General features: G+C 44.4%; 1 protein-coding gene across 2 annotated transcripts in view; it reads right to left on the minus strand.

The window, feature by feature from the left end:
• Nucleotides 1-27,140, minus strand: part of LOC119160776 (nose resistant to fluoxetine protein 6) — a 185,454-nt gene that overhangs the window by 16,344 nt on the left and 141,970 nt on the right. For both annotated transcript variants that reach the window (XM_075880926.1, XM_037413006.2), the window contains 4 exons: nt 20,766-20,845; nt 18,227-18,349; nt 17,224-17,344; nt 14,888-15,074 (listed from right to left, as the gene is read on the minus strand). In XM_075880926.1, the coding sequence (XP_075737041.1) occupies nt 14,888-15,074; nt 17,224-17,344; nt 18,227-18,349; nt 20,766-20,845 (511 nt within the window). The remainder of the gene's footprint in view (nt 1-14,887; nt 15,075-17,223; nt 17,345-18,226; nt 18,350-20,765; nt 20,846-27,140) is intronic.

Consider the following 27,140-nt stretch of genomic DNA (forward strand, 5'->3'; position numbering starts at 1 on the left):
GGGGGATGATTTAGACTCCAACCAAAAGTTTTGAAGAAACCCGACGTTTCGAAACCGACTTGGTTCCTTCCTCAGGGGAGACTGCGGAGACTATGCAGGAGCGGCGTCTTTCAAGCACTCGCGGGGCGGATAACAACCCCCCTCTCTCACTCATTTTGCCGAGGAGTGCAGTCCTTGTGTATACACTGGGGGAAGGTTCCGAGAGAGCCATTGATTTTATGGGTTGTCCTCTGTATGTGCCGCTGCTACGTATTCTCCATAGTTTCTCCTGAGGAAGGAACCAAGTCGGTTTCTAAACGTCGGGTTTCTTCAAAACTTTTGATTGGAGTCTAAATCATCTGCCGAACGCCAAGTTTGTGTAAGTTCACGTGAACGGCATCCCACTCAAGTTTAACGTCGACTCCGGAGCGGTAGTTACTGTCGTTCCAAGCATTTTTTGAGTGCACCACCTCGACTCGAAGTACGCGAAGGTAATCCTAAAGGTTCAGGAAATTATTCATTAATGTGGCTGCCCAATTCAAAGCTACGTTACACTAGATGAGCCGCACTTGCGTACGGCATGCGTTCGCAGTCTACGCCTCTACTAGGCTACTCTGCTATTCTCGCAGTAAGAGTCGGAAAATTCATCATCGCTGCACAGTGAGCTGACAAGTTAGCAAACTCATCAAGCGACACCACCCTTGGCCAGGATATGTACGATGGACTTGGTACCGTAGGGAAGGAGTACACTGTTCATAACAAACCAAATACCAAGTCATTTGCTTTCAGCATACCTTGCAGGATTCCCATTCATTGGTACGACCAAGTGAGACAATAGTATGACCGGATGGAAAAACAATAGATCATCAAGGTTCATTACGAAGCCGAAGCTCTGCTGGGCCGGTCTTGACGCTGTCCATAAATCATCAGGCGGTATCAGAATGTGTGTCGGAAGCTCACCGAAGAAGTCCTCCATGAAAGACATGTGCTTTCAATGGCGGGGTAACTGGGAGACGCAAACTCTATTATCAAAACTAGACCCGACGGCAGGATGTAAAGAGCTATTATCCAAATAATGCCTAGAGAACACATTCAACACACTATTCGAGCGCCACTGCTACTGTTGTCGACTTTTTGTATTGACCTCAGCACGAGATTATTTTCAGCGACAAAAAGCTCACGTCCTTGAAGGACAACCGAATTTCGACAACATTATAAACGACATTCTTGTTTTTGAAAACGGCCATGAAGAGATTGGCAAACGACTTATGGCGGGCTGCTTTAGTCAAAGCAGAATCGAATTTCTGGGTGTGGTTATCGACACTGACTGTATCTCACTGAGTCCTTGAAAGCTGAAAGCCTACGCAACTTGGAGCCACCGAACGAAGTTGCTGGTGTTGGACGCTTCTTCAACATGGTTAGTCATAATGGTGGTTTCCTGCCCAACTTTTCGCAGGTAACCCCTCATTTGTTCCTTGTTAGGTGTGCAGAATGCATGGGAATGGGGACCATTTCGACGTACTGCTTTTAATTGGGTCAAGACTATGAATTTCTTCATCGCGAAGTATCATCACGGTAGCCTTACAATTGTATCATGCGACGCGAGCTCATGTAGGTTGAGAACTGTTCTTCTGCAAGAGCAATCAGGGAGATGCGCGGTGTAGTTCGCATCGCGTTCGCTAACTGACACGGCAAAACGCTGCAGCCAAACCTAGAAAAAAGCGGTGGTATTAGCATATCCAGTACGTCGTTTTGACCAGTACAAATGGGGTCTCCACTGTGGGAAGAGATGACCAGCCAAGGTGACATTACTTAGAAACGCTGACCTGTACACAATGCCTCCGCGTATTCTAAGTTTCCGCATCAAACTAATTCCCCGGTCAATTCAACGTGTTTTGCATTCCAGGCAAACAGCTAGTCACGGCCAATAATCCTTCGAGGGCTCTAATCAAGCAAACATCGATTAGTCCGGCGGATGTGTTAGGGGAGTTTGTGGACTTGCAAGTTGCAGTGGTCACTGGCACGAAGCTGGTTACTGCAGAGGATGTCCGCAGGCACTGAGGGCTGGACGGGAAATGCAGTCAGCTCGTCGAGGACTGCAGCTAGGACTGGCTTCGTCGAGACAGGCTTCAAGATGACATAAAAAAGTACTGGAATCAATGCAGTGGTCTCTATTTGTGCAATGGCGCCCTGCTAAAGGGTGAACGCTTTGCATCCCGGCTCCGCTGCAAAAGAATACGCTCGAACCTATCCGTGAAGGCCATCAGAGTGTTACGCGATGCTTGTTGGGAGCACCAACGTTTGCGTGGTGGTACAGACTTTCACAGCGCATAACGAGAAAGAGCCAGTCTCTGTAGGCAGTACGCAGCCACAAAAGCACAACAAGCTGAGCCATTCGTTGCTACACAAGCTTCAAAGGAACCGTGGCAAAAAGTAAGAATAGACTCATTCGGTCACAGAGGCCATAACTACCTTCTAGTGGTTGATTATCGTTCTCGCTGTCCTGAAGTCATTTATCTGCGAAGTACGAAGTTGGAAGCGATCATCAATGCTGTCAAGAGCATTTTTGCGTGTTTCAGCATCCCCGAATTTGTACGAAGTTATAATGAACCTCATTTTGCTTCAAATTCATTAGCTTCAGCGAAAAATTACGGCTTCCAACTTATTACCCCATGTCCAAACTACCCACAGTCCAACCGATAAGTTGAGAGGATGATGCGCACAGTCAAATAATATTTTTACAGAGCAGATAGTTTTTCGGCAATTCTGTCTTACCCCTAGTTCGCACTGAAGCATCCACTTTCTGCAGTGAGTGAAATTCTCCTGCCACCGAAACGCAGCATCACTCGCACTGGACGAGCCCCGCTTCGCCGAATGTGCCATCTACCAGGGGGTGAACGCGGGAGCAATCTTCTATCACCCGGTTGTTGTCGTGGTTTCCAAATGCTGCTACGCTATTCGGTGGTCCAGACTTCGATAATTCTCGTACGCAGCAAGCAAGAAGAAGCATTACTACTTGCTTTGCTGGCAAGTCGCTGTCTTTTAATGCATGAAGAGGAAAAAAACACAATAAAAATCGCCAATGCCAGTGGCGTTGGTAGGTTTGTCTGGCTTTGCAAGACCGCAACAAGCTCGGTAACGCCAACGACAAACTCGGTCACCTCTTCCACAAATTAGGAAAGTGAAGTAGGCACAGAGTGGCTTAAACTCCTGTTGGTTGCAACGTTCAGTTACGTGAACTGCCATATGACAAGTGAATAGGACTTGGCTGCCATTTTTCAAAATTTCTTGACTACCGCTCCTATTGGTCCTCGGTAACTGCTTTAGCGGCAGACGCCGCAAAAATCAGTCCCATAGTGATCGGCGTGGAGAGGGCCTTTTCGACTAATCTCGTCACCGCTGAATCGAATTCGGCGCACTTTCTGCAGCCGGAGTGCTCAGTGTGAACGCGCCCTTAAAGAGACACTGCAGGCGTTACAGGGTTTAGCTGAGTACAGCTCCTGATGAGTCTCAGCCTGCAAACCAGGCTTGCCAAAAGTGGATCGCCTGAAGCTTTAGTGGCCTGACCAAGAAGTTGTTAAGTACACTCTAAGGCAAAATTACTCGAAAGAGGAGTAATGTAGCCCAATAGGCGCGCGCGATGAACGGATAGACCATTGAGAAGTAACCGCAGAGAGATGCGTGCCACGTGCGAACCACTTAGTCCCCAAAGTAATGAACCACGCGGGAGATGCGGACCGTGCATGAATCGTTGTCAGAGACATTAGTCGTCCACTTCTCTCCAGCTAAGTCTTCCCCCGTATTTTGCTCGTGACGGTTGGCATTGCGTCGCACTCTGAGAGCTCGATGATCTAGAAAGTACGCCGCTGTACTTCGTCTGTGCGCTTGAATCAGCATGCACTGCTGCTTTTACGTTTCGCCGCGCCCATGAAGTCTGGAGAAGGTCTTGACACGTCGTAACGCCGGGCTGTATAACTCGGGCTTACTCAAGATGGTCACGACCACCACACGACAGCACCGGTTCGGAATGAAGGCCAACATGGCGGCCGAGAAGACAGCAGGCCTCTCGGATAGATTATTTTAATCTGACTCGTGGCAGAAATCAGCACTGGATTTTTTCACAAGTAGGTGATTATTCTCTACTTTGCCGTACGAGTCGGGTGTGCGATACAAATCGCGCTTGCCGGCAACAGGCTCGGTCCTTTTGTACATCGCATGCACGAAATGTACCACGAATGTCGGCTTCGGGTCTGTAGTTTGCCTGTGTTTTTGACTGCCGCAACATTACCGCCATTGCCCTTGGCCGCCCGGACGCTCGCTCATCAAGTGCTCGTCTGTCTTTGCCGCCATGAGGATCTCCGGGCTGACAATATTGGGCGGAGACCTCATTGCTGTTCTTCGAGTCATCCAAAACACGTTGCGGTTGCTCGTAACGAGCTCGGTTGAAGTATGTCGCACGCTGTAAGTGCACCGGCACGGGCTGGTGGGGCTTTCGCTAGCGTCGGAACCAAGTCTGTAAAAATTGGTCGCCATTACAGTTGGCTTCCCCATCAATCGGTCACAAGCAGCTCGGCGCGGCTGCTGGTGGCTGCCACGGCGGTAGATTCGCGTTTGCTCACTGCACTCGCACTCGCTCGAGTTAGGGGAAAAGGGTCACACTACCGTCCGTTTTTCAGGAGCTCGCTCCAAACCAACTTGGCGCTGGCCCAGCGAACGGTCACTCTCCTGTTCGAGGTTCACTGGTGGCAGACGCTCCGCGCGCAACGCCGTGTTTGTTCTCGCATTCGCTTGCTCGAGCTGAACGACAGCGCTCACTTAGAACTCACCGCCTTGCTGACGGCACGGTGGTTCGCAGCACCTTGGAGTTATGACTGCGGCTGACGCACTTAAGCTGTTGCTCTACGGGGACTGAAATGCGTCTTTGACAATGTGTGACATCACGGTGAAATTATTTTAATGTCCTGTTTTGCACGTTTGTTTTTATTTCATCTTGTACGCATTTGTGATATTCATGCATATACATTCTCTGTCACGTGTGAATAACTATTTTTGCAATCTGATTGTGCAGACGTGAGCTGTGTACGCTGGCGTCTACAATACTTGTCATCAATCGCTTTCGTCGGAGCAGCTTCAGAAGGACTGTTAGAGGTGTGAAGTTAAAGTTATTTGCGTGTCATATTTCAAACGTGCGTTTTTATATCAACTTGCACGTTCTTCTTATATACGTGCACCCTCATCTTCTGTTTCGTGTGACTAACTATTTTTACAATCTCATTGTACAGCCATGGGCACACAACATGCAGAAGGCTATTTGCGCTGACGTCTGCAATGCCTGTCATTTATCGCTTCCGTCGGAGGAGCTTCACGAGGACTGTAAAAGATGTGACGAGACTGGACTTGTACGTTTCACCAGGAATTCCCTTAAATAATGGCGAAACTTCATGTGTATAAAGAAAAAAATATAAGATTTTAGTGTCTCACTTCTGTATTTTATGGTAGCAGTTGCTGCAAAAGCCGTGACACACGGGTGACTAAATAACTTTTCGCGTGCTTTTTTCTGTGCCATTTATTTTTCACAGAGCAGAAAAACAGACGAAAAAAGTATTAGGCATGGCAGAGAGTACCCAGACAACACAAACACAACCTCAGGACGTCCTCAGTATGCGTCCGTGAGGACAATATGACGCCCTCAGAATGTCCTCTCATGGTACTAGAATGGCACTAATCCCGTCCTTTTGTCCATACACATAACAACCTCAGCACACCCTCAAAACAACACTTCAGAAATTTCTCAGTATCTTTTCAGAACAATAATTATGTGGCCGGTTCGGTACTGTGCGCAGTGATACTACTTATGATTTACTTGTTTTCATGATATTTCCATACATCAAAAGAAAAACACCTTCAAGGTCTCGTGTATATATACTGTATCAATCAACAGAGAGGTGGCAAAACAAACAAGGCTTGTTGACTGATATTTATTTAACAGTAATAATCACAACTGACAGCTTTGTCAAGTATTCGAGTCCACGAATAGTCTGAAAAAAAAAGCAGTATCAAGGCAGTCAACACAGCTAAATCAACCACGTTTGTAACCTCAAAAGTTAGACACAGTGTCCTCATCACCACGTGTATCATGCCCAATGCACTCACTAGGGTTAGAGACTCCGCTAAGACTGCCTACCAGTACACTATACACGGACTTTGGCTTGAGTTGTCCGAAGTCGGGCCATGTGTCAGATGAAGAAGTCGATCCTTTCACGTTGGGACCAGGCTGCTTCGAAGCACAATTGATCGCGATTGGCTGGTGTTCCAGTCTGCTTCGTACCACACCTCGCCGCGGTCGCCTGGTGACAATACATCCATGATCTGTGTGAACGTGGTGCCCGGTGCACCAGTCGACAAGAGGTAGATTGCCGTGTTGCACCCAGTGCAACACGGCAATTTGCCTCCTGACGTCACCTACGACCTAAACTCTCACACATATCTCACTTTTAACCATGCATACAAACAACTAAGGACACGAAGCTTCTACTAGTATACATCACTTTCTCTGACAGATGCCATTTTGACAAACAGTTTGCTTGGAATGGCTTGGCTACTTGACTATTCATAACGGTCAACGGTTGCCAGCTGCTAGTTTGTTATTACACGCCACAGTGGCGTATAATGACTAATTTAGGGCTGTGACATTTAAGAACACATTGTATGAAATAGAAACTTTGAAATCCCAGGTTCAATACCCAAGCTGACTAATGACGCATGTCTCATTAGGCGAAACGCGTAATTTGGAAATTTTCTGCCTAAAAAGAAACAAACCAGGCGAAAATATACAATAACTTTGTGACTGTATAAAACGAATGCGTGTGGAGAAAGTTTTCACATATGAAAGGCATATACTTGGTGCGCAAATGTTTTGAGGCATTATATCCAAGTGTTCAGTGCAATGCTTTTGCCATCTCCAAAAGATCCTTGACAGGACCTTTTCCGACCAATTGTCGTCCCCAGAAAGCACTCGAAAAGACAATTCCGGGTCAAACTAGCTTGTGTTGTCCTCAGTAAGTACTAAGGTGAATGAGAACTGTGCGAGGATGATTGTACCACATGAAGACGACCTCAGGACATGGAGTGTTGTCTGGATAAATGGAAAAACAATATTTGAACTGGGGATAAAAGTACATCCGATTGCACTATTTGAGTGGGCCAACCGTTCGTCCAGTGAAGTACAATTGTTGGGACTAACGGTTGCCCGAGAAGGTGTATATGTGAGGATAGCTGTTAGTTCTTTGAGGTCATTTGTGGAAGTAACGGTTACCCGTTAAAGTCTAAATGTGAGGACTAAATGTTAGTAACATGAGCTGGTCTGTGGGGACTAACTGTTAGACCAGATGCCATTAGTCCTTAAAAGGATTAATGGTTGTGGTAGCCCCATTAGTCCCCAAAAAGACAAACCACACACCATTTTAACACCCTTTTGTCTTAGAGTGTACCAAGACGAGGAGATAAGAAGGCGGCAGAAGAAAGACTTAGATCGTCGTCATGCCATGACCAGCCTTCCTCCGCTGGAACCGGGAGACACGGTGTGGGTACTACACATCAAGGAAACGGCATGCATACTTAGCCCAACCTCCAAGCCACATTCGTACGTCGTGGAAACACCTAATTCGGTGCTTGTGCGTAATAAAGTACATCTAGTGCCCATATTCAGACCCAAGGACTAGCCAACTCAACAACCCAGCTCCGGGAAAAAACAGTGAAGGGCACAAAAAGCAAGCCACCGTTACATGCGAACAGTGACGCCAAATATACAAAGAAGGCGGAGTTGTAATTGGCAGGTTTAGTCACCGAGTAGAGATTTCGAAAAGACTTTTGATGCGATGTGTTTTTCTTGAGTACGTATCTCGAAAAAGAGGTGCACGTAGAGGGCACCACGTCTCATGCGTTTTCTATATGAGGTAGTCGGAAAAAATTAGGGAACTCTAAAGCTTTACCTTTAGGAGTTGAACGCGATAGCGACATCCTGTTCCTAGTGCGCAATCTAAACACATGAAACCATTTTAGAAATGGCATGAAACCTTTTAGAAATTGCTATGCACCCACTATACGTGGCCTTAAGGGAATAGGCACAGTAGCGTCTGTGCTTTTTGTAGTGGGGTATCAGGTTTCAACCGCGGAGCCATTATGATAATCACATATTCTGAAGCCCGTCGGCAAGGGACGCTTGTGCCACGCATTATTACTTCAATATTTTGTGTTGAATTGTGAAGCACGTGTAAAGGATGCGTGTGTTTGTTAAGAATGAAAGGTACTTTCACTGAAATTCCAAGCAGAAGAAGTTCTTTCCACTTTTTTCACAACAGATTACCCATTTCACTCAAGAGGAACCCACTAAAGAATTCCTCAGGGACGAAAAGAGATATGCACTTTCTAAACAGATACTGCAAGTTGAGTCGTGCGGTTCCCTTTGCACAGAGACATGTGAAATAAGAGCCGCATTTAAAGATTATTACAAATGTTTGTTCACCGTGGCTGAGCTTCAGGAGAATTTTGAGGAAAAAGCTAATCACTTCATTGCCTTTGTGCCTCAGTCAAAAGATGATGATAGACTCACTGTAGAGGGGCCAATAAACAAAGAGAAAATTAGATTTGCAATAACAACGTTGCAGAAAAACAAAACTCCTGGTCCAGATGGCCTTAGTGGCGAATTTTACATAGCTTTTCAGGAACTTCTGATTCCTTTCCTTGAGCAACTTTTTAAAGAGGCTTATGACCGTGGTGAACTTCCTCCTTCTTTCTATCAGAGCCATACAACATTAATCCCAAAAAATGCTGATCCTGACGCTGTAAAGGGAGTTAACGAATACAGGCCTATATCGTTATGTAACGCTGTCTACAAAATATTTGCTAAATTGTTGACAAATCGGCTACAGACAGTGATTACTAAATGTGTAGGTGACCACCAAACATGTGGAATTCATGGTCGCTCTATACAGAGAAACATTCATATTGCACGTTCAGTTCTTGAGTGTATAGATGGTAGCATGGACCAAGTATCCCTCCTTCAAATATACCTTGCAAAAGCATTTGATAAGGTACAGCATGCTTTTTCGTTCCGGCTCCTAAGACACCTGCTGTTGGGTGATGTACTATACAATGGTATCTCACTCTGTTATAAGAAGTGCACAACTAGGCTTATTGTAAATCGCACACTTTCCAATATAATAGAGTTAAAATCATCTGTACGTCAGGGATGTCTCCTGTTATCTTTGCTTTTTGCAATTTATCTGGAACCGTTATGTTTAAGTGTGCTTCTAAAGTCCAGCATAACAGGCTACCGACATGATGCTGAGGAAGTTAAAGTTGTAGCTTATGCAGATGACATTGCCTTCTTTTGCGCTGATAAACCCAGCGTTCAAGAAGCAGTCAACACAACTTTGCGTTTCTGTGAAGACGCTGGCGCCAAGATAAATTTTGATAAAAGTAGTGGATTCTGGCTAGGCATGTGGGCTACAACTCCTTCGGTCTTCGCAAATATCTATTGGAATGCGACTCCTATGAAATACCTTGGTGTGCCTCTCGATAACCACCGTAACAGCGGCCTACACTGGACCGCTGCAATAACTACGATGCGCAGAAAGGTGGCAACATGGCATGGACGGGAGCTTTCCATTTTTGCCAGAGCGAAAGCGTGCAATATATTCCATGTATCGAAGCTTACTTATATTCTGCAGGTGTTGCATTGCTCTCGGGTACACATTCAAGCCTTTCATAAAATTTTCGCCTGCTTTATTTTAAGCTATTCCTGGGAACCCATTAGAAGAGACAATCTTTTTCTTCCACTCGAAAAGGGTGGCCTCGGCCTTGTGCATTTGTTCGTGCGACAGTTGGTGTTGCAATTTTTCTACCTCAAGGATATGTGCCACCCATTTCTATCAGCGGTTCTTCGTAACCGTCTATGTTACCACCTTCCTTTTATTCATGTCACAACAAACGTTGCTAAGGAATTGCCGTTGCGGGGATTCCTAAAAGAAATTGTTGACACTGTCAGTTTTTTGAAAGCCAGGTTTACCTTAGAGCATTTGTATACTATTGACAGAACAAATTTAACCGCTGCACTTGTGAATAACCTTTTCCCCGAACCTGTTTATCGAAAGCCATATTCGCTTCTGTCTGGTCACAATGCATTATTTCGTGTACGTAGAATGTGTATATCTCCTTCAGCGAAATTATTTTTCTTTAAACTAAACACTTCCACGCTGCCAGTCAAAACGTGGCTGAATGAAAAATAAATATACGTACCCTGGACAGTGAATCGTAGACTCTGCAAACAATCTGAGACTATAGAGCATTGTTTCATTCATTGTCGTGATGCTTTTTGTTTTTAGGACATTCTAAAAAGAACGTTAAGAAAAGAACTTCCAATCGCAGCCCATGGTATTAGGTTCCTTCCGTTTAAAAAGAGTCTGACTGATAGTACTCCTTACGACTTGTTTATGTTGTTGAGACTTTATTCATTATGGAAAAGTCGCATGATCGATAGACACGCCGAGCCACCACGGTCGACGAGATCTGTCTTCCGAGAAGCAGCTGCTCAAGTGCGCAGTGTTGTCGAGACTTTTGACCCCGTTTTGGAGTGTCTTCCCGTTCTCGACGCTTGTGTGTGTTTGCCTGACTTCTGATGAAGTATGTTCTGTGTACTTACTGGTGATAATCTCATTCATTAAGGGAAAAAAAACAGAGGCATGGCCGTGTGGTAGAACATCCGCTTGCCCCACAAACGACCCGGATTCGATCCCCACTCGGACTCAAACAACCCTGGATTGGTCCCCATCTGCTCCGGAATTTTTTATCATTTATTTCTTTCATTTGCGTCGTTGTCCATTTTTTGGTCCCGCATAAGTCGATGATGTTTCAATCACAACCAATGACGCCAACGCCGGAATTTTCGCACAACGATCTCTTTATTGCTATTGTGTTAAAGGTGTGGGGATTCGTTCGATGAAACGTGCCCTGGTACAGTTGTGTATACGCACTTAGCGTCTGTCTGTATGTTGCATCGTACACAGAAAACAAGTTTTGGAGCAGTGGGAGGATGCGCTGTCCTGATCGAAGCTCGAAGAACACGTCACGATAACTGCTAGAACTCGCAAGATGGCAACGACCAGAAGGGCCCTGGACTGAGGGCTCCATCATCGCTGCAAGAATTTAATTGTAATATTGTTCACCATTCTATTTCATTCTCTTCCAATGGCATAAAAACGGTTGTGTTCTATTTATCAGCAACATATGATACAATACCAAGGCTGTGACATCTAAAAAAAGCGGTCATTCGTGCCCACGATGCCTGAACTACTCAAACTGTAGTTGCTCTCATCTTCGTATCAGAACGCTGTTCCAATCTGTCGTTAACAGGAGTGTGTCCAAGTGTTTTGCTTTAATAAAGTACTTCGGCCGTAATAGCAAGAAGGGGGGGGTATACCTGATTGCTGGGCTACCAAAAGCGCTCGCTACAAAAATTTCGGCAATTTTTTATTGTACAATATGGCCATTACACTTAACCGCCTTTACGTTTCATAGTGATGCATTCTCTATCTCATTCGTCCTCTGAGCGCAGTTTTCACGTGAAAGTGGAGCTTGTCCACCGTCGAAGCGGCACCTACGGGATGTGAGAGCTCCCAGCATCCAGCAGCCGATGTTGCAGGTTTATCAAGCGGCTGATTGCAAAACAAAGCTTGCTGTACCGTGCAAACTGGCTACGCATTTGTTGTTGTGGAGTTGCTTTTTGTGATTGCATTGCCTAGAATTATTTTGAACAAATTAAATCCAATTTTCAACCCATAACGAACGGCGTGGCTACAAGGCTCAATTGGTCAGTTGTGACCTGTTACAACTTATTACCAACCAAAACGGGCCCGGGAGGCCGAGGGCCGGCAGCAAATGCGTAACCTTTCAAGCTGTGATAAATCGCGAACAGAAATGCAGGTGCCGGTGGTGGGTGGAACCTGCAAACAAAGCGTCCGAATTAGCTCACGAAGTCAAATGCTTGCAACGTCATTGTGTTGTCAAAGTGATGATTACGGGCGCGTTCGCCGAAGGGAATAGCCGCTTTCGACGCGAGTTTCTTTAGTGGCAGATTGGCTTCGACTGCGACGTCTGTGACTGCCTGTCGTTCAAGAAGAACCACTATGATTAACGCACGCGAAACGCATTTAACCGCTCAATAAACTCATCTATTACCGTGATCATGTGAGGCACAATGTGCGACATGTTAATTAAACACTGTGGTAACCCGAAGCCAAACGTGTGCCTACCCTAATTTAGAAGCACGCAATGGTAATCAATAATTGTGAAAGGCTTCTATGCCACTATTAAACTTCTCTGTGCAAAAACTTCCGACAACTAACACAAGAGACGAGAACGAGCGCAGACTTTCAACTAAATTTATTACCACTACGACGCACATATATATATGTTCCAAAAAGGACAATAAGATCACTTCCTCTTGCTCTTGATCCTTTCTCTGCCACGTCGGGTTGAACCCACGGAAAAACACCGAGGCGGCTCGTTTCGCTGCCAAATCATTTGTACGGACTGCTTGGAAGGTGTTGTTTTTTTCCTAAGCCACTTTCGTTTCATCACCATTATGCAGTAAAACAACGCACAAATAAACCACGAAAGTACTTTCAAAAGAGAGCGTAAGTATTAAAGTTTATGTGTACCGAGCTTCCTTATCATCATTTTAAGCTGTTTGTAGCAATAAAGTCCTGAAATACAGGTAGTGTGTGCAGTTTCTAATGTTCGAAGGTTTTTCCTCTGAAGTTTTTAAACACGTAAGCAAATAATTGTCGCACGACATTTTTTGTGATTTGTTTGTTTAAGGGGAATGAATATTGTGATTAACAAGAGCACCTTTTTTACCGACGTACGCTGAAATGTCAGAAAATATTAAATTTGCGGCAAAGCGTTTTTCATCGCCAAAAGTTATCTATAGTTTTTTTTTTCAGGCGACCAAAACTGTTTTCCCAGAACAAAGTTCGATGCAACTTTTGTGGCGCTAATGTCTATACAGTAAATTTCATGAATGAACATCGGGAATGGTGACCCAATGTTATATCCTATTAGGACACACCCTGCAGCACTTTACTGGCCGCTCCCAAGTTTAACGCAAGCAGAGCACGGTGGTGTGCAGCTCTACGCCGCGTTTGCGCTGGCTTGTGCATGTAAAATATTGAATCAAGATGCAGGAAATTTCATTTTTAAAACGGTGCGGCTATTTACTGCGTGACAGTGCTACGACAGGCTATACAATATCAGACTGCCATTTGTGCGATTCATTTTGAGCACTGTAAAAACATACTCGCGGAAGGAAGTGACAACAGTTTGTTGAAATGCGTCAGCCTTTTGTTTTTAACCGCGCTATCCGGTTGAGTTGGGCTGTTCGCCAAGCAGTCGCGTGTTCCCGCTGCATCGCTTTCGAAAGTACCGCAGCAGTAAGATAAATTAGTGAAAGTAGAGTAGCCATTAGCAAGTATAATTGGCTGTTCACCTCTCTCAAATAAGAAGGCAGTTTAAAGCTGCAAGAAATCCACTTTAACTCAAATTGATTGCATAGCGTTTTTATGAATATTGTCAATGGTTGGTATTTAGTTAACTTGATCCAACATGATCACAAGCGAGCTAAATAACCAGTGGGATCACGTGCCAAAGCATTTATTGATATGTGGGGTTTAACGTCCCAAAAGCACCATATGATTATTGGAGGGCTCCGGAAATTTTGACCATTTGGAGTTCTTTAACGTGCACCCAAATGTGAGCGCACGGCCTACAGTACTTTGTCCTCCATCGAAAATGCAGCCACCGCAGGTGGGATTTTATCCCGCGACCTGCGGGTCAACAACCGAGTATACCTTAGGCGCTAAACCACCACGGCCTGACACGTGCCAAAACTAAGATACAATTATAATGTATGCCGTAGTGGCAAATACTGAAAATATTTTTGCCCCCATGATTTTCTTTAATGTAATCGTAAATTTCAGTCGGCGAGTGTTTTTGCATTTCGCACCCATTCACAAGTGTTTTCTAAGAACAAGAATGATGGCTCGTGCCCACGTTCGACATTGCAATTTCAGAGCCACTAGTGGAGGTCACGACTGAGATGCATAAGAGTTGTGCTTACATGAGGGAAGAAGCATACTGACCGCAACTGACCTTTTTAATTTTGTTCTGTTACATTTACGTGCCTCAGGAATAATAAAATATTATGATTTCAGCATTTATAATTATACAACACAAAAAAGGCACGAGTCTTAACGGCAATCCTCTTCGTTGTGCTCAATGCGTCTGCCACACCCGTTGTGTATATTGTCAGTGTTATTGCATATAAATTTATTCCTACCATGCTTGAAGACAATTTTTGTTAGTGTGTTTAATTAGATGCTTTGGTTATTTCCACTTCAGACAGTTCCAGACACCCTAAAGAGAATTTGCGAGGAATGTGACCCTAACAGCGACTCTAGTGAAATATAGATACTTGTGTACACAATTCTGCAGTGACAGTTAAATGTTCTTCATGCGTTCAAATTTTATAATTTTATTTATTGTTCCTCGTTTAAATGCCACTCGGTCAATACTGGACGACTATAAGCATTCACTCGACATTCGTGCACTTCACTTCCGCGGAAGTGGTTCTTGCTTTGAAAATGCTGAATTTGCAATGTTTTTTTTTTTCAAGGTGATTTTCCTTTCTTGTTCACGTAGGGTAAATACGCAATCATATATAGTACAACGATCATACATTGTTAGCGCAGGTAGTTTCTTACCTTTCTGCACTGTAGAGATAGGTGATCAAAATAAGTGAAAAAATGACGATCATTCATCACTGCTATTTCACACTCGCTGAAGCACTCACCTCCCCTGCCGATGGCACACGCGTAGACAACCCAGCCGAGGCAGGCTGCCCACACCACCCGGTGCAGCGCGGCGTAAGCGCTCGACCAAAGTGGACTCGGGTAGCGGCCGTCCTCCCAGGCCACCGTCACCAAGTTGACGTAGCAGCCAGCCGCCACGCTCGCTAGCCAGCCGATAACCTCCAGGAACTGTGCATCACACGAGAGCAAGTCTTGTTTGACCATCTACTACCAGGATACTGGTATTCTTATCACAAAAAGTTCGCGCGCTGCCCTTCGAATCTACGTGAACTGTCACTCTACTACAAGTAGTGCCTGTCTTGCTTGACAACCCTAGAGACATGGCAGAAAAAAAAGATATCTGAAATACATACTGGCCAACATAGGTAACATTGGTCAAACTGATGGGCGGTGCATCATCAGCGGCTGTGGCATGGTGATAACAGCAGCAACTGATAAATTATTCTCTTACTGCTCGTCAAGGATACGTCATGACAGTGACAGAATATGTAGCCAAGATGTGTCTTCTTTTTCAGATTACTGCAGGGGCAAACTTGATTTGAAATAACCATCTTCTTCCTTCTTCCTAGGTTTTGCTATCCCAAGCGGCGCTTTCGCTTTTTTACAGGCGACGTCAAGAGACTTGACTGTTAAGCGGGTTGGTGCTCTTACATTGAAACCATCTTGAGAGTGCAACAAAACACAATACACAGGGAGAAACGAATGAGGACAGGAGAGGTTGCGCCTGTCCTCGTCCGTCTCTTTCTGTGTTATGTGTTTTGTTGCGCTCTCACGATGGTTTCTATTATAGGGGACTCTTTGTCGTCAATTTACTAACAGATGGGGGCATTTGATCACATTTTTCAGAGCTGATAAGGCGTTTATATCGAAGCTCCACTTCGCGAACACTGTCGTAACAGCGAAGCTTGCGCCCATCCTTCATAAAGCTGCATCTACATTTTTTCACGTCTTTCGTCCAATGGCGCGGAGCTTTGGTCTCTTTTACGCGATTGGCTCAGCGATGACAAGCCCGCGTGAACTGTCGCTGACGTACACGCTGGACGCCTTCTTCATCGTGAGAACGAGAAAGCTGACCATCTTGAAAGTGGAACCTCCCAATTTCTGACACTGGCATGCCACTTCCCACTCCACTGCGCCCCGCCGGCACCCCATCTTGGCGCGTTTTTCGAAGGTTCACCCTTCGGCATTTACCACCCTTTCTCTCATCTCTCAATTTCAGCAAGCAGTGTATGCAGTTCACTTCACTTCCTACCAAGGCCCACTCTCACAACAATATGAGGCCATGTTATCAACGCTATCATAACGCCGATCATGAAAACCTCAACTACGAACAGTTCGACTGCTGAAAATGGTCGTGCTGGCCTACAGTACTGTTGGTCCAAGCTATAGCCCACTATGTGGCAACGAGAGAATAGCAACGCTCTCCTGAGAACCATCCAAATCAATAGAGATGACAATGACGAGGGAGTTTTAGAACATGATGCAAAACTTTGCGTTTGAATTTGTCGCCATCGCGCATGCTTCGTTGCTACCCTCTTGCGTGCCCCATTGAGTGATGGAAACAGCCTACGTACACAAGGAACGCTATCATTGCAAACGCTATTGTAAAACTGCCAACTAGAGAGTTTTAGCAAGTTACTGAAATATAGTACGCAAACACGGTACTACAATATGGTGTATATACCGTTCTTCCTTTCCCTCTCATTGTGCTTTTACCGCTGCCCATTTTAGTTACAGTGCGTCCCCATAATGAACGGAGTCTCGTTAACAATGCGCGATTGAAAGGCAACAATGAAATTTGACATAATTATTTTTGAAAAAAAATATTTTGTTGGGGTGCCTTCACAAGCAAAAGGTCGATGAATGAGAAAGTAGGAGTGCTATTGTCATACGGTAACGTATGTACTTGCTCAAAGACTAACTCAGCTTACTGATTTTTCCGCAGAAAATGTCCCATGAGCGATTTGTGTTGCATTTTCTGTCCATGCATTTTTAAGAGCTTTCTTGAGAGATTTTCATTTGCATGATTATGCATTTATTCCTGTGTAAGTTGTCTTCGTTATCACAACTAATTCTGGTATTCGCGCTTGTGGTCAGTGAACATGACAATTTGTTTCGATAAAATCCTGGGGACACGAACAAACTGTATTTTTGAGGTCTCACAGCACTGATTCGTGTTACTTTTTTTTCACACTTCTGCTCATTAAGTTGCAAGGTCTAGTGCCAGTGAAACCACACGCCAATGCTAATATTGTTTTAGCCAGTGAGCAGACACAAGCATTCGTGCCAATGGTAGCAGTACTGAAGAGTCGCTTACGGGTGTGATGCGAACGTTCCGGCGATTGAGGTACAGGCACGCTACGAGCGAGCCCATTATATATGGACCGATGTGTACGTAGGGCCGGAAGTAGATCTCCGAGAGCAGCTCCTTTGAATAGCTGCAACGCCATTCACAGATGCCATCGAACAGAACAAAAAAGAGAATAATTAGCATCAGGAATCAACTAGTGGTCTTGAAACAAAATACAAGAATAACTGAATCGTGCTCTCTGCAAAACATAGTCTGAATTTGTATACACAATATACAGTTCAGCAAGTATAATCTTGAATATATATTCCAAGGTGATAAAGCAGATCTACAGTGGAGCGATTTGATGGAATGCCATTCTAAGTTTTAGCATTTCTCTTCTGTATGCGAGCATGTGCAAACGCTTCCAGCCGGTAACTGAATATTACAGTTCATATTCATGCACCTAGTAACTAAACGTCAAACCGAAAAAGTAAAAGGAGATACAAGAAAATATTTGAAGATTAAATGATAATACAGGCACCTCTGAAGTCGTATATATTTTCCCACATCAAATAGCTCACGTTGTCTCATTTCAAGTCTCGCGCCTAGACCGGTGGCCGCTTTAGATTTGTTTCAAAAAGTTGAATCTTGGGAACTTGCCAGTCGCAATTCGCAAATTATCATTTGCTTAGACAAATTACTGATAGCAGAAATAGGAAGGGTTTGTTATTTGCCAGTCATATATATCAGCTTGACGCGTAGTCTGCGTGATACAGCAGAAGGACTAGGAATGGCTATCTGCCAGCAAAGAATAAAAAATACATATACAAGTAGCAGGCACACAATTTAAAAGTTCATTAAAAACTGCGTATCATTACCGTTACGCTAAGTTGTTGAATTGAAGGAGCTACGCCGTGGACTTAGTAAACGGCTGGCAAGTCCCAACATTTCGCCATGCTGCAAGGATCTGAACAAAACGAATGTGAGCGACGCGCAAAAAAGGCGTGTACTCAACTTGACGTCTACTCACAGGACGTCCTTGCCGAGAAGGAGAATGGCCGGAGGGTACCCGTTGACATAAGTGAGAGCACCGACCACCACAACGCTTACAACTAGGACACTGGCGGAGATGATGACACCAAGCTTGAGGTTCCTATGATGACCGAGAACGCCACATGTAACACACGGTGCCGTCAACATCCCTACTCACAAAACTCGAAGACACGTGCCCACAAAAACACCAGAGGCTAGCCAAAGAGCTTTCGGCAATCGTGACATTGCACATTTGTTGTACAACGCAAGTAAACACTGAGAAATTAAAAGCTTTGTCAATCTGGCCTCTTGTTCGCAAGTACTGTAAGAGGCTCAAAAAAAGAAACGTTCAGATGCAGCGCCTCGACACAGAGCTTGTAACCACAGATACAACAATTTGTTTTACAGGTGGTGTTTGCCTCATTAGCGAGACAGTGCAAAATGTAAGCTTCTATATAGAAGTGAAAAATTTGTGAGCACATGATACCGCTGAATTTAGACAAGTGGACTTATCTGCAAGGCTGTAGCTACGTGTATACTAGCCCTGAAGAAGACGAGTCCGCTATTTGAAATGTGTGCGTCAGCAGCACACAGTGTTTACGAATTTTCCATCTTGTTAACGCGATGTATCTACCATTGGTCCTTGCTTCGTGCTCCACGTGAAAGTCTAGGAAGACATGTAGAGAAGCGATTTTCGCATTGTTTTTTATGATGCCTTGAATTAGGATGAACTGCATTTTTCTTTTAGTCTAGTTAGCATACTGCTTATCTGCCTACAACTTCAAGTCGTATTCAACTGAAAGATACCACGACAGCTAGAGAAAATGAAACACTTCAATTGCTTGATTGATTTGTGGGGTTTAACGTCCCAGAACCACCATATGATTATGAGAGACGCCGTAGTGAAGGGATCCGGAAATTTTGACCACCTGGGGTTCTTTAACGTGCGCCCAAATCTGAGCACACGGGCCTACAACAACACTTCAATTGCTGTCTTCGTACTTTCGAGGTATTTCGAACACGGTTTGCTTTACTCCTACATGAGGGTTTTCCAAATGTGCAGTGGGCAGATGCATATCATGCGTATCGCGCTCACTACTCGCCAACTAGCTAGTTTATCACGCATGACGAACAATAAAATGAGAAGCCAAACACAGTATAATCAGCTAAAGCAACACCGATAGCGTTCAAACTTAGAAAATGCGTTCACAATATTCAAAAGAAGGACGTTTTGTGAAGTTCTGATGAGGTGTGACACTTAAATGACCAATTCTTTCACTAGGAAAGCATATGCGAATCACTCGTCGGGCTCAGGTGCGCACAACCCAAAATTCCTGCACCGACGTTGCCCATTACTTTGCTTTAATGCAGCACCAGGAGATACAACAAATCATGCAAACTGCAACTCCAATTGAGCGAAAATTAATTCTTCAAGTTGCGGCAATGTATTGCTTCTACATACTTAAAGGGCAACAATGACGTACACCAAGCAAGAAACATGGCAGCGCTTTTATGTTAAGGTGATACATTTAGATGCCTCATTGTCCAATCCTTTGGGCAAAGCATGTCATGCGAATGAAGTCTTAGAAGAACCCGCGTCAGTAATGACGTCATGCTGTCATGCCATAACGACGTTGTGTGGCACCACCATGATGTCATTGAGTGCCTCCATATATGCGATATTATTACTCGACGCGTCGTCAGATTTCACTGTCATTTGGTCGCAGAGGGCGACACCGATTCAGGGGCAGAAAAAAAATCAGGTCTGAGCAATGTAATCGAGGTCGAAAGTCTCAATTCTCATAAAGCTTTTTTGCATAAAACTTTCTTGTTTGCAATTTCGCATTCAATATTTTGTTTCTCAATAGCATGTTTTCAATTGACAAAAACTCAACCGTATTTAGATCAGAATTGCATAACAGAGTCTGGTGTCCCATGGCCTAATAATGTTTTTCCCGAATTGCAAAACAATGTCATTGTCGAGCAAACGGTCAATGTAACACGACAAGTCATAACAATAAACGTCGGTATCTGAGCAGAAGGAGAGAAGAAATTGAAAGAAAGGTAGGGAGGTGAAAGAGAATTGTAGCATCGGAGGGGGAATGAGGAAGAACAACGAGAAAGAAAACAAAGACAAAAAGCCATATGAGAATTTGGCTACCAAGAGCTCTACGATGATGAAAAGATTTTTTTCCGGGACAATGCACGAGCATCGCACATGTAGTCTTTACTGGAGAACATTTTTTAGGCACAAGCCACGGAATATTGTGAAATGGTAGTTAAAAACAAGAAAATGCCATGTAGGTGCTGTCATATGTCATACGACTTACGTACTTGTCTCAGTATAAAAAAAGGCTTTGAAGTACGAGAAATAAAAACAACACGCACAAGTGAAATATGAGAGCACCGTCCTGGGCACGGAATTAAAAAGAAAAATGCAATATCTCTCAGTCTGTAGTATTATGCTGAGCCCTCTATGGCGAAGTCTGTAATTTTCAAGAAGTACTTGATCAGATTATGTTAATAATTGGACCCACCTGCCCATAAGTATAGATGTGGCAAGCACAACGGGAAATATCTGGAGGTCAGCGCTGATGTACCAGTAGTGGGGTTGGCACTGCAAAACAAGAGAGCAGCACTTGACATATTAAAATGTAATATTAGCCGGTAACAGAAAATCTTACCGAAGCAAAAATTATGCTCATACATTGCGTATTATGCTGCTAACCTGGCGTGCGAGACAAGTACGGGTCACAATTTCATATTTATTATTTACGCATCGGACGCGTAAAACGATGTCATGGAGTACAGAATTGGAAAGTCGGAATACGACCAACCACTTGGTCCTAATAACTAGGCGAGCTCCGTGTAGATGTTTCTCCTCCTCTCTATCATGTATTTGTGAATGCATGTCTGGAAAGAAGACTCAGACTGAGTGGTGAGGCAGTACTGAACCTTAATTTTACATCGCTGGAGCATTGGGGCAAGACATTGCACCCACTACGGTGTCTCTCATAGTCATGCTGTGGTTTTGGCACTTTAAACGCCACATATCAAATTCAAATAAAACGTTTTTCGGCGTAACAAATAAAACACGCACGACTCACGCAGTAGAAAGCATTAGAAAGAAGCAAATGCACAGACCGTAAACTAGCAACAGGTCTATTGATTGGCCAACAGAGGGTTAAAATGATATAAACAGAGACAGCACAGCACCTCCACAGCATTGCTAAGGTCTTTCGAGGAATGCACACGAAGACGTTGAGTTTGTCTAAGTATCATCGTGAATGTATCGGGCTACACCCTACGCCAAGTCAATACTGAATTCACGGCAGTGCACCGAGAATTGAAGTTGCAGTGAACTTCGTATATGCTCCGTCCATTGAAAGCATATCAGTGGAGCCCTCATGCTTCACGCCTCAACAGTTCATATTGCTGTTTAAAACGTGTTTGAAGTTTTAAAACATCGCGTATTTTGGGAGTTTTCCTTTTTGAGAGAAAGTAGGGTGCCTTAGTATTTTTGAAGACCTCTTAGCGTACAGTTACAGTAAACGGGCGGGTTGCTCATTTACTGTAACTGTAGGCATGAGCGGCAAGGTGGCCGGCATCATTTGGTCGAGCAGGGGTCGACGAAGAAACAAAGAACTTTTGTCGGAATGGCAGAAAGTATTCAAGAAACTTAGAAACCTTGTTCCTAAATCTTCAAAACGGCAGTCAAATTACACCTTAATTTATTGAAATTTTCACTTATGTGTACAGAATACTGCTTTTGACAATGAAAACTAATCTTGTGATACGTTATGTTAAAAACTCTCATACGAAGACCATGTGGGTTTATTTTGTGTTATAAAGTTGTTTCAGTTATAAAATGAAGCTAAGCATATTGTACATACTTAATAGTGATGTGGCTTAATAATTAAGGCATGGCAGTTACGGAATTTTATTTGTCTGGACCACCTATTGAACCCAAATGTTAACATACACAGACCATAGAAGTTATACAGAAGCATTGTCCCTTGACAACTCAAGTCAGGTGAAGATTTATTACAATGTGGCGTATACCCACGCAAGGGAATCGGCCAAAAACCGGATAGTTTTCATGAATTTCTTCATAACAGGTTAAAATTTATCTATTTACGAGAAATAAAAGAAAGATGCAACAAGATGAATTTGATGGTTGAATTGTAAATAATTTGTAGTGTATTGCAATAAAGCGTCGTATTTGATTTATTATGAATTCGGAAATTTCAAAATCTACCGAACAATGATTTCAACTCTTGAACCTCTTTGAACTTTCGACGAACTCCTGCGATGCGTCAACCATCTTCCCTTCACTGGGGACAAAAGACAAAGCCCCGAAAAACAGCACAATTTGAGCATTCAAATCTATTCCGAGAAGGTGGCCAACAGCCCCAAAAGTGTTTTTATGTAAAGCAGAGAATCTAATACAATAAATGAGGTAATGTTCAGTTGACTCATTTACTCCACAAACAGAACAATGAGGGGACGCTGCCAGACCAGCTCTGTGTAAATATAGATTTACTTGTGGAATTTGACAGCGCAGTCTAATGATTGCGACTTCCGTTCCACATGTTTGACATATTTTACTATTCCAATGGTATAACAAGTGCTTGAATTCTGGTGTGGCTGTTAGTGAAGGTGTAGAATGTTTAAAAAGATGTCAGAATTAACCTCCTCTTGTTTTCTCAAGACGAACAAGTGGTATATGTAGTGGTTTGTGTTCTTTAAAAGTCGTTATTTGTGGTTTCATTCCCTTTTTTATTGTAAAACTATGATTGTTGTTCACATGGTATGAAACTGTGTTTTGTATGTGTTCATAATTTGTAATATTACTTCTGTTTGTATATGCTCTGAGCGTGCGCATTCAGGCTTTGGCGTTCCGTGAGGCTGAGCATATCTTTCTTTCGCCCTTGTGTCCGAGACGTTCTTGTATGAAATAAAGAACTGAATAGAATAGAATATTCTACTTCACTGCAACTAATCATCAGCAGCGCTCCAGTTTAGAATGCTCTGCCTTTATGAGTATTTATCAACAAGCATGTAGACGATGTGATTTAAGCATATATGAAGGGGTTGTATTGTAGTAAATGTATAAACGTCGTATCCTATTTAGGGATGCCGCCACAAGGCAGCCACCACCAATAGATGCCGCTACAGTTATCGAAGCCACAAATGGCTGGGCATAATTTCCTAAGTAACATCTGCTGAGTGGCCACGAAACCTTCAGGGATCATCGAGTGATGCCCACTTTTTTCTTCTCTGTCATCATAGACAGATAGTGCTGATTAATGTCGTATGGCTATAGGGAAGCTATGTTGAAGCATGAAGGCAGAAGCGAGGACGGCAATCATGCCACCTGTCATTCCTTCCTTCACTTTTGCCTCTTCCTGAAACTCAGCTGTGCTGTAGCAACACGAAATTATCTGTCATCTAGATTCAACACTTTTCGTGGGCCTGCCCTTGCTCAAACCATATATATAAGGATGATACTTGCTTACACTGAGATTTTACCTGACCAGCGCCTGGTTCTTGGCTCCATAGGCTCATTTAAGGAGCACTACTGATGTATGCTACCAAAACAGGACCTAAATTGTGCAAGTGTTTTTATTTTTATTTGAAATGTAAGAAATAAAGAGAAAGCACGGTTATAATATAGAAAGCTAGCTGTGCTGTAACAATCCCATAAAAGGATCAGGCTGAACTTTCAGCTTGGAGGAGACTAATGTAAAGCATATTTTTTTCTTAACAAAAATAGAAACAAGCAGCATCGTTCAGATAAATGATTGCCTACATGCGACAAAACAATGACATGAATATGAGGCACGCCATAGCAGAGGACTCCGAATTCATTTGAACTACCTTGGGTTCTCCTAAGTTCAAGTGTGATTGCAATTCACCCCTATGAAAACGGCTGTCATGGCCCAGAATAAAACCTCCTGTGACCTCGAGCTTAGCAGAGCGTTCTAAGCTTCCACGAAGAGAAGCGTCTGGGAAGCTAACCAAACATGAAGCTTGGCTTTGCTGCCTGCAATAAACCTAGCGGTAACAATCAGGAGCCCCTGCTCAATCAGGGAAAGGCCGGCAAGCGAAGCTTGGCGTGGTCGTGCCTCACGTACTACTTAGATAGATAGATAGATAGATAGATAGATAGATAGATAGATAGATAGATAGATAGATAGATAGATAGATAGATAGATAGATAGATAGATAGATAGATAGATAGATCTCTCTATCTGTCTATCTGCCATTTTGTCTATCTGTCTCTCTGTCACTCTGTCTATCTGTCTCTTTGTCTGTCTATCTGTCTCTTTGTCTATCTGCCTCTCACTCTATCTCTCTGTCTCTCTCTCCGTCCGTCGGTCTGTCTGTTCATCCAACCGCCCCTCTATCTATCTGTCTGTCTGTCTGTCTGTTCATCCAACCGCCCGTCTATCTATCTGTCTGTCTGTCTGTCTGTCTGTTTATACAACCACCCGTCCATCTGTCTGTCTGTCTGTCTCTTCATCCAACCGCCCGTCCATCTGACTGTCTGTCTGTCTGTCTCTTCATCCAACCGCCCGTCCATCTGTCTATCTGTCTGTCTGTCTCTTCATCCAACCGCCCGTCCATCTGTCTATCTGTCTGTCTGTCTTTTCATCCAACCGCCCGTCTATCTATCTGTCTGTCTGTCTGTCTGTCTGTCTGTCTGTCTCTCTGTCTGTCTGTCTGTCTGTCGTCCGTCTGTTCGTCTGTCCATCTGTTCGTCCATCTGTCCGTCTGTCTGTCTGTCCGTCTGTCTGTCCGTCTGTCTGTCCGTCTGTCTGTCCGTCCGTCCGTCCGTCTGTCCGTCTGTCTGTCTGTCGGTCCGTCCGTCCGTCCATCCGTCCGTCCGTCCGTCCATCCGTCCATCAGTCTGTCTGTCTGTCTGTCTGTCTGTCTGTCTGTCTGTCTGTCTGTCTGTCTGTCTGTCTGTCTATAGGCTCCACAAGGTCGGCCTTTCGAGGAAACTCGTCTTCAGTGACTAACACAAACTTTACCGACTCTAGACATGCTGTGATAAGAAGACCTGGTTTCTGTTGATCAGCTTCCCCTGTCAGTGTTGGTTGATCAGCTGACGCATTGTAGTGGCCGATGCCAGTTTAGAAATGTTTTCCTATATTGCTGATGCCTAAGCAGAGTCACCAAAGTGAAGTAAGCGTTTTTCATCCGATAAAGAACTGAGGAACGCTTCCCATAGCTTTATAGCCTTCAGTTAAAGGGCCACTCACCAGGTTTGACAATTTTGAGCTGACAAGCGCAATGAGTCTGCCAAAAGGGAGGCGGCAATCCGCCGCTCGTCCTTGGCAGATCAGCTCTGGGCTGGCCACCAAGCCTGCGAGGTGGCTGAGGAGCTTGGCATCTCAGTTCCCACGTGGGAGCTGCCCGCAACACAGTGATATGTGTTTTGGATGACCAAATAAAAGTTTATCCAATCCAAGCGCAATGAGTGGATGAGGCGTTCATAATCACGTCTGCCAAAATTTGCAACGCTACGCGCCGCTGAAATGGGTCAAATTTTAAGATGAAAGCTGCTCCCGCTCGCCTCTGCCGGCGCACGCGTAGAGAATGAGGGCATGATGTGGGCGTAGGAATGGCCCTACGTACTCGGCAATGCAGGGACGTTGTTCTCTACTTAGACGACTCTGCTTTGACGTTGTCAACAGTATACCACGTGGCACGGCAAAAATTATTTAACACAACATGCGTAGTTTATGCATTTGTTGCTTTAGATATGAATAGAACTTGAAATAAATAACGAGACGCAATAAAAATTGTGCACGTTTTTCTGAAATTTTTTCCCGTAAAATGCTTCGAGATGCGGGCCAATGTGCCAGCGTTTCGCATGCGGTCGTGTCCCCGCGGTCAGCGCATTGAGCAGACGACCACCGTGGAACGCTCCTACGCGTTCGCGCACTGATTGTGCTCATCTACTCTACCGCGTCTAAGCCAGCGTTTCCAAACAATCCCGCAGAAGGCCACAAAATAACGCTGGTCAACAAAGCAACGCCATTCACGTGCACAGGGGCCGGGCTTGTTCGGGCACGTCATGCGCACGTCACCTCTTGGTCGGATGCCGGAGAGGGCGGGCAAGAGACTTGCCTTGCGAAGGCTACGCGGAGGAGTGGCAAGGGTTTAGAGTTTGCCTCTTCTCACCCTCGTTTCGCGCCGCTTCAAAAAACCTGTTTTCTCTACTCGTAATGAACCGACCTGAAAAAAGTTTTGTGGCAAAACGTTCCTCATCGGACACCCAACAACTTCCACTGTCTAACTAAAATTCGGTATGGGGCCTGGTGAGTGGCCTTTTAGGCTTTTTTTTTCAAAGTTGACAGTCTTACTTTTGATATTGTCACGAGGTTGTGATACACGCAGCACTTGGGAGGAAGCACGCAGGAGTCAGGGCGGTGTCAGGCGAACTGTTTATTGGGCGAACTTGTGCCCATCAAAACAGGGCCAAACACAACTCACAGCAACAGCGGCGTGAACAGTCGTCGGCCAACGGAAAAAAAAAGACCCCCAGTGGCGCACTGCGCCGGCTTTTTATACACGCGTCGTAACGCGTTCCAAAGTGGCATACAAGATAAACGCCTTTCGTTGCGCTTAACAGAAAGTGATAGCGTCTTCCTTCGCAAACGAAAAGAACCACACGTGTCAGTTTTTTATACACGCGTCGTAACGCGTTCCAGAGTGGCATACAAGATAAACGAGGCCTGCGTTGCGCTTAACAGAAAGTGATAGCGTCTTCCTTCGTAAACCAAAAGAACCGCACGTGTCAGTCTTTTATACACGCGTCATAACGCGTTCCAGAGTGGCATACAAGATAAACGCGGCCTGCGTTGCGCTTAACAGAAAGTGATAGCGTCTTCCTTCGTAAA

The sequence above is a fragment of the Rhipicephalus microplus genome, chromosome X, assembly GCF_043290135.1.
Source record: "Rhipicephalus microplus isolate Deutch F79 chromosome X, USDA_Rmic, whole genome shotgun sequence".
NCBI lineage: Eukaryota > Metazoa > Arthropoda > Arachnida > Ixodida > Ixodidae > Rhipicephalus > Rhipicephalus microplus.